Below are 13,935 nucleotides of genomic sequence, written 5' to 3'. Positions count from 1 at the left end.
CAAAATGGCTTTATCTCAAGACATTTCCAAATATATTCGTAAAAATTGAATGAAAACTTAAGGTACTGTTTGTTTTTTAGCTTGGCTTTCGATTCCAGCACTGATATTTCAGCAACATCTCAATGCTTGATGTTTGTTAGATATTGCACAGAACAGAATTTAATCTTCGAAGAATTTTTCGAATTCCTTCCGATGAAAGGTCAGACCCTGGGAATAGATTATCTTGATACAATTTCTAGTTTTCTAGAGCAGAATGACATTGATATTAAGAAAATCGTGGGTGTATGTACAGATGGCTGTCCATCCATGACTGGATCTGAAAATGGATTTATAATCTTGTTTAAAAAAAATATAATTTGACAAATTTAATTACATTTCATTGCATTAATCATCAAGAAAACTTGGCAGCACGGATTATCAATTTAAAAATTGATGCTGCGATGCGACGCCACAGAAAATTTGAAAGCCTTTTAGAAGAATTGGGAAGTGGCTTAGTAGGGGAAGGGTTTTGGAAAGGTTTTTTTCCTTGCACCACGAAATGATCCTCTTATTTCAACAAAATAAAAAAATGTCTTGTGGCCCGGGGTAGTGTTACAAAATTAACAATCTGGCACATTAAAAAAAGGTTGAGTATGGCTGGTCTAGAGCATTCTCTATTAAGAAAAGAAATTAGCAAAATGGGCGCCAAGAACACCAATTTTTTCATAACCAATTCGCACATTGGCAGTTTTGTTAAATTCAAGAGTATCATCTACAGTGGCCCACAGCTTATTTGATACAGTGCTTGATTTCAAATATATATCAGAATTACTTAGAAGCTAAGAACGATACTAACAAAACAACATACAATTTGGACTCATCTGAAAAGAAAACTGAATCCCAGAAACTGAATCGGAATGTTGAGGATAGATTTTCCGCTTTTATAATGCGGAGTTCAACAGTTGTTCGACGACCCATTTTAATAAAAAAAAACTAAAATTGATACAACGTTTCACGATATCACACAAAAAATTGTGTAATACTGTTACCAATAACCATAGCAACAATCATAATAAGAAAACAACAACAAATTGCGGGTAAATAAAAAGTGAAGGTAATTTAAATTAGGTGTATCAATTAAGCTATGAGGTGTTTTTTTTGATCAAATGCTACTTTTTGTAGTAAAAAGAGTAAGTATGTAGAATATTTTGGTACCCATTAAATTCAATATTATACTTTGAGTATGAATCTACAAACCTACGTAAAATTTTTGTACGTGCTGTTATAAAATTTGGTAATTTATTGGTTTTCATTTTGTTCTAATCACTGTATCAAATAAGCTGTGAGCCACTGTAGTAGTAAAAAGTCTAAAGGCCCGGTCAAACATAACGCGGTCTGGCGGGATGGAAGCCTTAAATTCTTCATCAAAATTCTTAATTTGTATCACACTTGACAAAGTTGACACCTGCCATTAATAGTAGGGTATTCCAAGGAAATAGAGTGTCTAAATTAGATACCTGCGTTATAATACTATTCGCTGGCCCCGATATTATGCCCCCTATTGTTCTGAAGAGCCTGTCCCTAAAAAATCCTTTACTCTCTCTAACTGTCGTTCAATAGCACTCTCGTCCCTTCTTTCCAAAGTCATGCAAGGTCAAGGTCAACCATACAAGTAGTTACTAAAAATTTCAACAAAAATATGTCGGAAAAAAAAATATTACCATTGGTAGAGGAATTTTTGGATTTAGTCCCAAGCAGGTTTATCAATCCTATACACCGATTGAACTTTGGCATAAGGATATGCTATATCTTGGTCAATGTTTGGTTCAATTTATTGTTTAGTTTAGTATTCGTGTTTCTTAACTTTGAAAGAATTAGTATTAGTCAATTTTCTTTGAACTAATCTCAATACCAGTAGTACCCGTGGCATGATGGTTAGTGCGTTGGACTGTCATGCAAGGGGTCTTGTGTTCAATCCCTGCCTGTGCCAGCTTAATTAAAAAAAATTAATTTTCGAGGGTACTGCCTCTTGCTAGGAATTGACAAATCCTTCAAGAGTAATTCTTGTCATGAAAAAGTGCTTTCTCAAACTAGCCGCTCGGATTCGACCTTAAATTGTAGGTCCCTTCGATTCCTGACAACAGTACTCGCACACAGGAATGTTTGAAAGTTGTAAGTCACTAGGCCCTGGTTCACAACGGACTGTTGCGCCACCCCATTTTTTGATCTTGAATCTCAATACCAGAGTTTCAACACAAATCGTAGAGCACCTTAATAAAATACTAGGCATTGCCTTCTCTAATAAATTGTACCGAAAGGACTTTCCAGGCTGGTTTTTCCTACTACATTCCTATCCCACCGGAGCTCATAACAAGCTTTAAGTTTCTAGCTAAAACAGCTTCACGGTTTAGTTCGTATTCATTGTTATACTTCCTCCGGAATAGTCCATTTTTAAAAAATGGGCCATCCCTTTACTTTAACACTTTTCTTATGAGTGTCTTTGACTGAGCGTCCTTGTCTCGGAAGCAAAAGTATGTTCTGGCAGAACCATAGTCCATAAAGCAAGAATTTGGAATTCATGCAGTTAAGGATGATTTGGACGTCATACCTTGGGCAGGGATTGAGGGTTCTCTCTACAAGTTCGTAGATATCATCTTTTTCATCATCCGATGAGAAATCTAGTAAACTTTAATGAGACTCATGATGTTCCATGAGAAAGTTCTTAATTCTATTAACCGTTGTCATTGTTCCATTTGGTTACCGAGAAATGTTTCACGATTCGTATAGAATATTAGTTTTTCTCCTTGGGAGGGGACACTAGGCTCACAGTTTCCTGTTTTCCAGTTAAAAAAGAAATCTCTACTCAAATTTACACAAATAAAATGATTGCTTTGAAATATGCTTTTGTTGTTTTGATGGCAATAGTTGGTATTTTTACAAATGCTGCATATGGCACAGTCCCCTTAAATACGATTTTACTAATAAAGGAATCACCTCACAGTTCTGCCCTCTGGAAAATCACAAAGTATTACAGGAGAATCAGGGGGAGGAGTGTCAGGAGCAGTGGCAGAAGCACTGACAGGAATGACATGAGATTTATGAAATAAAAAATTTCATCAACCGTAAACTTATCAAACAACATGAATAGTGTTAAATAAAATTATTAATCAAATTAGCAACTTTTGATGTTTTTTTTTATAAAACCTTCTTCTCCATTGCTGTATTTTCTTCCGAAATCTTTTTTTAGTCCCATTTTTTGGAAAGAACTTCTAAGAAAATCTATTAAGAATACAGCAAAGAAACCCAAAAATTACTGCGTTGAGATTGTTTCAATGTTTTAAAATCACATTTTCTGCTAAAGCCTGTTTGCTTATTTCTTTCTATCTAAAGTGTTGTGAGAATAACATTTTTATTTTAAGTGCACACTATACCATCAGCCTCACCCATATGCAAATATTGTTCACCTTTAAGGCCTTGTAAGCTAACCTCTTGTTTTTCCTATAGTTAAATATATGCCCATACACTTGACTTGATCATTAATCTGCCTATACAAATTATTACTTACAAATATCTAATTCTTTTCGAAACCAATTCTCAGAATCTAATGAAATTTCCTGCACCGATTGTATCAGCCACAATCTGAACAACTTGTACGAATAATACGCCTGCTTGTCACACCTTTATGACATTACTAGCTTGTTACCAATATTCCTATTTATTATAATCGACATGCATCGTTAGCACACTTAAACAATAAAAATTCGAACTATTTCCATAATTTTAATTTGCATTTTATTTCTTCTAAAGGCATCCCATTGCAATCTACTTTTATAAAACTTGCGTCTATAGCTTTGAATTATGTTGAAAGCGTGAGATCCAATCACAATCGAATAATTATAATTGTTACTGATCTTATACAGAACACATTTTCATTAATGAACTGCGCAAAAGTGTCACTTCTATCACCTTATACCTTTTTAAAAAATTATGTGGCAAATAAAACTACTGTAAAATTCTTGAACTTACCCAACATGGTTTGGACTAAGGCAAAACCCATAAGAGTGTGCTTTCTGCCAAAACGGTCGGATATCCATCCACTGCAAACACTGCCCACAGCTGCTCCCGCAAGGAAGCACATTTCAACGACACTCAAAAGATTCTGACGATCACAGACGAGTCCGTATTCTTCGACAATTGTCAAACCATAGTCCTCGTAGGAGAACTCGAAAGTTTTACATTTTGTCATGTTGGCAGCTGTCCCCGTCAGCTGAAGGTAGTCATATGGATTTGATTCGATTACGTTGGAGGATCTGAAATCAATTATCGAACAGGCTCCTTGCGGTTGGGTTAGATTTTTCCAACTCTCAACTGTCATATTTGACATTTCATCAGGGCGGGCACACCAGAAGTCCTTTTGCATTGTCTGAAAAACAAAATATGAAAAAAATCAATATCAATGAATCATGCATAGAAACTTTGTAAATGGAAATTATTTTTATTAAACTTTCAGATGGTAGGTTCAGATAAATAACTTTATAATTCTGAACAACCTTTCTATCACCCAATCAGATATTATTTCATACATTGTATTTAAATTTTACAAATTCCATATAATTAACTAGGAACAATAAGTGGCGCCCGAGTCAGAGAACCTATGAACATGTACCAATTGAAATGATTTTATGTAAATTTGAATGGTTTTATTTTTAAATAAAACAGAAAGATGCAAATGACGTTTATTAAGACACTTAAAAGGTAACTTTTATTGTTATTAATTGATTTCATAGACTAGTTGACTTTTTTCTTGTTTGTCATTAGATAATGAAGTGAACGACTTTAAATTTATGTGCAATTTGAAATAAATTGTAATTGTTACGACATGCATACATATCAATGGGAGTAGTTGATGGGAGTTAATTGATAACAACTCTATGTTAGAAAAAATACAATATGTTGAGGTTTTTTTTTTTTTATTGTATCTGCTTATAGCTTATTAATAAATTATAATTAATAAACGCTATTCCAGGAATGCGGATTTATTATAATAATACAATTTAAAAAAAAAACATATTGATTCTCCCTGAAAAACTTGAGCTGCAAAACAGAACTCTTATAATATGTGATGGATTATTGGTAACGATCAATTTATACCTATCGATAAGTTTTTGTGATTAATTTTTACGTCGAAAAGAATTTCCCATTGCTCACACACAAATAATATTTTTTTTTTTTGCTTTTTATATATGTACCTAATAATAATTTTGAGTTTGATTTTTTTGTCTTACAATTATAATTGGTATAAAGTAGTCTTGAGACATAGATTCATTTCGTGGTTTTAAGTCGATACCTGTCAAATTGTGTCTTTATATTCGTTGAATGTTTGCTATTTAATGTAATGGATAAAATAGCAATCTAAACGCGTTGAAATTGTTAGAACTTATCATGTAGCTATTTCATTGTATGTTATTTTCATTTATTTAAACGGTAACTCCTCATAAGAAACAAAAAATGTCATACAAAAGAATAAAGGTTTTTACTTGTGACATATAGGAACTAAATGGCAAGTTTTGCATTCGTGTAAAATTTTGAACTCGAGATTTTAATCAAACATGATATTACGATGGTAGAGAAGTCACAAAAAGTGGGTCTCGCGATTCCGTCCGGTCGGTTTTGTCTGTCTGTCTACGCTCCTACAGCCTAAACCATTGGGTCGATTGAGTTCAAACTTGGAAGTGAAGGTTTTGAGCAGATTCGCGTTAGGCGTTTTTGTCATTTTTTTTTAAAGATCAAAACAAACAGTGCCCCATACATTTATTTTGGCCAAAAAACGAAAATTCAACTTTTCTCAAAAACAAGCCGATAGATTTTTTTAATTTTCTCTAAAATTTTATTTTTAACTTGGCTTGTTATAAGAAAAACATATTTTTGTATTGCCCCGGAAAGGTACCGCTCATAAACCTTTTTTTTTGTTTCTTAATTTTCTCAAAAACTTATGAACTGATTTCAATAATATTTTTTGAACGAGCTCTCATATTGCCTTAACAATATTTGATTACCAAGAGTGCAATTTGTTTTGTTTGGATTTTTACAAAAATATTGATTTTTTTGTTTTTCAAAATTATATGACTCTAAAACGGTTCATCATTTTTTTACGAAATTCAAATGCAGAGCGTATATATACAATCACTAAACAAATGCATACCAAAAAAATTTTTAGAACACAATTTAAAAATTGTATATATACAAAATTAATTTAAAAAAAAACGATTTTCGAATAAAAAAAATGAAAAATCAAGAGTTTTTTGATTTATAAAATGACATTTAAATTTTTGAAGTAAAAACTTACTTTTCAAGTAAAATTTTAAATCTTAAATTAGTTTTTTTTTTAAATTATTTTACTTGTATTAAATGTAACCCTATCTCATCAGATCAAATCCTGTGCATGAGCCCGATAGAAAGCATTATTTTGACAAAATTTAAATTACATTCCTATCTTTTATCCAACTTAATGCATTTGGTACATATTTATCTATAACCATTGTAAATACCAACGATGGCGGTGTAGCGTTACTGCATCGGATAAGCGAATATGATATGTTTAATCAACAATCTATTTTAAAGTGTATCACTTTTGTATATATGATCTTAAAATATTATTCTTTAAGAATAAGGTTGTTTCACACATATTTTACTTGCCTTCGCCTATTTAAAATAATAAATACTTAGTGCAAGTTAAAGAAACGGGCCAAAAAGAGTATATGTATTTATTATACCTATATAGGTATTACGTACAACCTCTACAACAACTGCTTGCGTGTCACTTTATAACTAAAATGCAAAAGCAAGAGCCTGTAAACTACACATGAATAGCAATTTCTTGTACTTGTTCGTACGCTTGTTTTTTTAACTTTAACGAACAAAACGTAATAAATCCATGTTTGTGCTGAAGGAAAGAAGGAATGTGATTGGAATGTAGTAAGTACCTTCTACCTACTAATAACATTTTTTTATTATCATCATAAACATCTCCTTATCTATCTATCTGCATAAAGCTCAGCAAATGAACTATTCTTTATTCGTTTTAGACACCTACCTAACTACACAAACAATAGGCGATAGCTTTACAACTTAAACATACATGTTCTGCCTCTTTCTAATCTTCAGAATATTTATTTTCCATCCTGGTTCTTCTAATATGAAATTAAAATAAAGCTATAAAAAGGAAAAAGCTTTGAACGAAATAATTAAATACACAAACAATTGTTTTAGTTAAGTATGCTTACAAGTATTTTTCATTTCCGGGATGAGTTGTCCTGGATGAGTTGTGTCTTGGGATGGAACTACCTTACCGACAAAAAATGGTGTTTTCGATAAGTTCTTTCAAATACACAAACCACATACATAATATTTTCCGAGTATTTTATATTTTTATTATAATAAAAAGTTGAGTTTTATCAACAAATTATAAATTATTATTTTGACACCTTATTTGTTAAAATTAGTTCCGTATGAGAACCGAAAAAGAGAGACATGCTAAAGAAATAATACATACATGATGATGAGTCGTCCAGACTAAATTTCTTATCAATCACTAAACAATTGCATAACAAAAATATTTTTAAGATAAAATGGAAAATTTGTATATGTAATTCATTTAAATAAAAAATTTCTTACGATTTTTAGACAAAAACATTGAAAAATTGAGGTTTTTTGACAAATCAAATGGCATTTCTATCTTTGAATACAACCTTATTTTACATAAATATATTTTTAAATCTTATATAGGTAGTACTTTTTGAAACAAACCCTTTGCATACAGGACCAAGTTCGTGCTATGCAGTCGTGCATTTTATTTTGTTTAAGTCATTTTAATTAAATTTTCAGTGCATACAAATCACATTAAGATTCAAGGTAATAAAAAAAATAGGGCGGGATGCAACCCACATTGAAAATTACCCAATTCGTGTCCGTCTTTCGAAATTTCTAAGAGTTCTACAAAATGTTTGTTACAACATTTTGTGTGAGATAAAAATGTTTTAAGTCAAGTATCTTTCTTTGTTCTCAATGTACATACTTCAGTAAAAAAAATATTTTCTATCAGTTTTTAGATGTTTAAGTAGGTTTTTTTTTTTTTTTTTGTAAAAACAAATTGTCATTTTTTTTTATGTATTTCTTTTATTTTTAAATTTACCGACATTTTACTATTAGATTAAAAAAAATTTCTTATTTTAACAACAATATATTGCATATAATAAAATAATTTTGAAGTCAATAACTTCTTTGTTGCTTGAGAACTTCAGTTTGACTAATTTTGTGTAGTTTTTTTTGAAAATTTTTATTTTCCGTAAATTTCTTTAAACGTTAAAAACATCTAAACATGTCTAAAAAGTGATATTTCATATAAATAAACAACGCAAATAGGCTTAAACGGATCTATTAATTGGAATTTCCAACTGTTGAATGTACATTCACTTATATAAATAATTTTAAAGATGTTCAAATCGTTTAAAATTAGGTAAATCATCTTTTACGCTAATTAAATTGCTAAAAACGGTTTTTAAATTTTAATAAATCGTTTAAAATGTTTCCCCAATATTTTTAAAGTTAGTCTAAATCTTTAACTGTTATCAAAATATTCGATTTAAAATCAATATTTTTTACTATCGTTTTGTAGTATTTGTTTAGGTTCTTATTTTTTGTAAAAAATTGAGGAGCACTTCAATTTTTATAAACATTTTACCAGATGTCAAAACGTTTTCCAAAATAGGTGAGGTTACAAATATTTTTGATTAATCACGAGACAAAGTATAATATAATATTCAAGTAAAGTCGCTAGCCTTATTGTTCCTAGAGATATTTTTTATTTTTTTTAATTGCTAAAATAAAAAACAACCCACTCAATTTTTGTAAAAGTCCTTTCTGTGATATTTTCTGTCTAACAAAATTTATTTGAAATCGATATCTCTACTGGTTCTTGAGATATGGTCGAGAAAAAAACGTAACCGAACTTACGATCGTACAAAAGTTGAATGTTGAGGAATGTACACATTTTTAATTAGATAAATTGGTCCAATTACAATAACATAGTATGGGAAAATATTGTGTTATCTCTTTCCATAAAATTTGTTATTGTAGGTTATTCCATAAAATTCATACTTATGGATTTTAGAATTCTTCTTATCAAAAATGTGAACAATTCTAGAATTGTAAAAAAAAATGATGATAATCGGTTGTCAAGTTCTATGGAATAATCCACCGACACATTTTTTTCAAATCACGTACGTTTATGTTCATTTTATCTTAAAATTTTATTATATTTAGTATATCCTTTGTAGCAACAACTAAATTTTGTATTTTAATTTGACAGATGTCAAAGTAAAAATTTATCCAATTTTCTTTAATTTTATGAGTGTTTTTTTGAAACATTATTATGTAGTTCTGCTAAAGCTTACTATCGTTATTAATCGGTTGACATAATCATCCAGGGGGTCTATATTCGATTGGTGTAGATTTAAACAGATTAAAACATTTTAAACAAATATTCTGTAAATTATATTCTCGATAAATGAACAATTAAAAACAAAAGTGAAAATTGGTGCATTTCGCAATTTTTTTAATCACAGATAAATGGAAAAATAAGCATTTGAAGTAAAATACAATTTTTTTTAATGAGAGTTTTTATTTTTATATTAAAACACTAGTATTTTTGAATTAAAATCACTAAATAATTATAAAAGGTGATTTTTTAAAAAAATATTGAACAGTTAAAAAAAAACACATACATATTTACACATACAATATTTATTTGAATCGATAGTACGTTCCATATAATTTAATGTTTAAAGATTATTTCATGCAAATATTGGCGTTGATTGCTCCTCAAATGATCCATCCGCTTAGTCCAATTTTGGCATACTCTTTCCAACGACCGGTATCTCACGAATATATGCTTCAATGTTGTCTTTCAATGCGTCAATTGAAGCAAGCTTGTCTGTATAAAAATGAACTGTAACATAGCCCCACAAAAAATAGTCTAAATGTGTTAAATCGCACGATCTAGGCGGCCAAACTCGCATCTCAATTGTTACACGTGCTGTGTGGCATGTGGAACCTGTTAAAATTATGTAAAATTTTAATATGGCAACATAATCTATTTGAATTATTGCATTGTTTCAATTCCAATATTCTTTTGCTCAGAACTTCTCAATGTATTCTTAATAACTTAATGTATTCTATTTTCATTATGTTTTACTCTCTCAATAAATCTCTTCTTGAACGGACGTGTGTTGTGCATTGATTATTATATTCTAACAGGTTATGGGCCCAGGGCAAACCTTAAGTTAATTTCTGCTAAATAATTAATTTATTATTTTCTTGCATTTTTTTTTGTTTGTATTAATTAATTTTGCAAAATTGAAATGAGTGCCGCTGGTTTATACTCTATTGAAAAACTGGACGACTCTAACTATGCATCGTGGTCGGTTCACATGAAGAGCGTTTTGGTACATTCAGACTTATGGGGTATAACAAGTGGAAAACTTATAAAAGGTGAGGCTGCTAGTGCGACAGAATCTGCAGCGTTTGATGCAAAAGACGAGAAGGCTCTAGCAAGCATCATGCTTTGTATAAAACCTTCGCAAATAAACCACGTGCGGCACTGCTTAACCTCAACTATGGCTTGGAATAAATTAAAAGAAATTTACCAACCATGTGGTCCTGCGCGTAAGATCTCGTTGTTTAAAAGGCTTATGCACCTAAGTTTGTCTGAGGGTGCTAGTATGTCTGAGCACATTAATGAGTTCTTTGAAACGATAGAGAAGCTGGCTGAAATAAGTGTTACTGTGCCCGAGGAGATGATGGTTATAATTTTGCTTTCTAGTTTGCCAGATTCGTTTGAGAGTTTTGTGGTAGCCATCGAGACACGTGACACACTTCCAGCTCTAAATGTGCTCAAGGTAAAATTGCTTGAGGAAGGAGCTAGAAGGCTAGAAAGAGGAGGTAAGGTAGCAGAGGCTGGAGAGAGTCAACAAGCATTTGTTGCTCGTGTGAATGCTAAAAGGTGTTCCAAATTTAAAAATAGTGGTGAAAGCGATAGTAGTCTTGGAAGTAGCTTGGTCGGCAGCGGCGGCGGCAGTAGGGGAAAGAGACGAGTAAATGGCAAATGTTATAGATGCGGTCGTCGGGGTCACTTTGCTTCTCATTGTAAGGATCCAAAAAAGGACGCAAATGAGCACTCGTTTTCAATTCTTGCTTCTGCTTCAAATAATACATTAGATAAGGATTCTTGGTGTATTGACAGTGGAGCTACGTCCCATTTATGCTGTGATCGAAATTTGTTCCTTTCATATTGGGAGGGAAAAGAAAAAATTATGTTAGCGGGAGATAATTTCATAGAAGCTGAAGGTAGAGGTGATGTTTCTGTTACATGCAACGGCCTAGCTGTAACCCTAAAAAACGTCCTGCACGTGCCAACAATTCAGGGAAATTTTATCTCCGTTAGCAGAGCAGTTGATAATGGGCTAGCAGTAGTTTTTGATAAAGAGTCTGCAATTATAAGTAACCACAATGGTGATGTCGTCATGAAGGCAGTTATGAGCGATGGATTGTTTTTATTGAAGGCTGATTCGCATAAATTCATGATAGCTAAAGGCCAAATGGATGATGCAATCGAGTGGCATAATCGATACGGACACTTGAACTTCCAAAGCCTTAAAGAAATGTCAGCCAAGAAATTAGTGCATGGGCTTAAAATCAGAGATGTGCCATGCAAGAACGAGTGTGTGACTTGTGCAAAGAGCAAAATATGTGTGAAGCCGTTTCCAAGTGCAACAACCAGCCGATCCCAAGATCTATTAGAGATTGTGCATAGCGATGTCTGTGGTCCAATGAACAAAAAATCGATTGGAGGTTCTCGATATTTTGTCACATTTATTGATGATATGTCTCGCTTCATTTTTGTGTACTTTGTCAAATCTAAAGATGAAGTATTTGGCGTTTTTAAGTCTTTCAAGGCATTGGTAGAGAAGCAGACAGGTAGGCAGATCAAAATTCTGCGTAGTGACAATGGGGGCGAGTACCTTTCGAGGGAATTTGGTACATTTCTGGATGCAGAGGGTATAAAGCGTGAACTGACTGTGCCACATACCCCTCAACAGAACGGTGTAGCTGAACGCGCTAATCGAACTTTGGTCGAGATGGCCAGAAGCATGATTGTGCACAGTGGACTTGATGAAGCTTTTTGGGCGGAGGCAGTCGCAGCTGCAGCATACTTACGCAACCGATCTGCAACAAAGTCCCTTGTTGATAAAACTCCGTATGAAGTGTGGACTAGCAAAAAGCCAACAGTATCTCACCTTAAAGTTTTTGGTAGTCTAGCCATTGCTGTCGATAAAACGCAAAGTAAGAAATTTCAATCTAAAGGTAAAGAGCTGATAATGGTTGGCTACTCCGACACATCCAAGGCTTACCGGTTGTATAACCCCGCATCAAAAAGAGTGATTGTCAGCAGGGATGTCATATTCATGGAACATTCGTATGTCGGTTCCAAAGATGCAGTGTTTGACATAATTACGTATGACGCTGGTCAGGTTGAATGTTTGGGTACAAAAAATGAACTGGATATTGGCCGAAAAGAAATAAGTTCAGAAAAACGTAGACGTGAGCAGGAGGATGACAGTTCGAATGATGACTGTGAGAAAGTTGTCAAATTCTGTAGTGGCAGACCTAGACTCATACGTACAGGAAGGCGTGGGCGTCCAAGAAAAGAACGTCATGTCTTGAATCTGTTGGAGGAAGATGACGCTTTTATTCCACAGAGTGTCGAAGAGGCTGTAAGTAGCAGGGATTCTAAGCAATGGCAAGCATCGATGCAGAAGGAGTATGACTGTTTGGTGAAGAATGGCACATGGTCGTTAGTTGAGTTACCAGCTGGACAGAAACTCGTTGGCTGCAAATGGGTGTTCAACATAAAGAGGAATGCCGATGGTAGCATTCATAAGTATAAATCACGTTTGGTCGCAAAAGGTTGTAGCCAGCAGTTTGGTGTTAATTTTACTGAAACCTTTTCACCTGTTGTAAGGTATGCAACCATTCGTATGATTATTGCATTGGCTTGTGAACATAATCTGCATCTACACCAATTGGACGTATCATCAGCGTACTTGAACAGTGATCTCCATGACACTGTTTATATGAAGCAGCCGGAGCCGTTTGTCAACAAAGAGTTTCCAAAAAGAGTACTGAAACTCAACAAAGCACTGTATGGGCTAAAACAGAGTGGGCGAGAATGGAACGAAAAGTTAGATTCCGTTCTGAAGAAGATTGGTTTTTCACCGTGCGTCAGTGAGCCGTGTGTGTACACAAAAAATCATAAAGGTAATTTTAATATTATCGGTGTATATGTTGATGATCTCATTCTAGCTAGCTCAGAGTTGCATGACCTTACTGCGATTAAAGCTCAAATATCAAATGAATTCGAAGTCGTAGATGGAGGTAAGCTGGAATATTTCTTGGGTATGGAAATAAAGCGCGAGGGCGACACTGGTGCTGTTACTGTTTGTCAGCAGCAGTACATAAATAACCTCCTGAATCAGTATGGTATGGACAATTGCAGGCCAGTATCAACTCCATTGGACGCAGGTTTCCAAGTCCATTGTTCCAATGAAAGCTGTAAAAGGGTCAATCAAACTGAGTATCAATCAATCATTGGTGCCCTCATGTACCTTGCAATTTCGTCTCGACCTGATATACTTCATTCAGTATGTAAACTATCTCAGCGCAATATGGATCCACATTCTGAACATGAAGCTGGTGTTTGGCATATCCTACGGTATCTTAAAAAGACAATTGACCTGAAGCTGCATTACAGTAAGACGGGACAACCTATTGAATGCTTCGTCGACGCAGACTGGGGAGGCGATGCTAGCGACAGAAAATCATATACTGGCTGTTCCTTTG

At 33.3% G+C, this 13,935-nt stretch overlaps 1 protein-coding gene across 2 annotated transcripts in view; it reads right to left on the bottom strand.

Annotated features, from left to right (window-relative positions):
- The window catches only part of LOC129942765 (organic cation transporter-like protein), an 81,516-nt gene that overhangs the window by 12,188 nt on the left and 55,393 nt on the right, over positions 1–13,935 (bottom strand). For both annotated transcript variants that reach the window (XM_056051826.1, XM_056051827.1), the window contains exon 2: positions 4,006–4,402. In XM_056051826.1, the coding sequence (XP_055907801.1) occupies positions 4,006–4,402 (397 nt within the window). The remainder of the gene's footprint in view (positions 1–4,005; positions 4,403–13,935) is intronic.

Source organism: Eupeodes corollae, chromosome 1, assembly GCF_945859685.1.
Source record: "Eupeodes corollae chromosome 1, idEupCoro1.1, whole genome shotgun sequence".
Taxonomy (NCBI): Eukaryota; Metazoa; Arthropoda; class Insecta; order Diptera; family Syrphidae; genus Eupeodes; species Eupeodes corollae.
The sequence above is the reverse complement of the archived record's forward strand: the minus strand, read 5'-3'. Positions and strand labels throughout refer to the sequence as shown.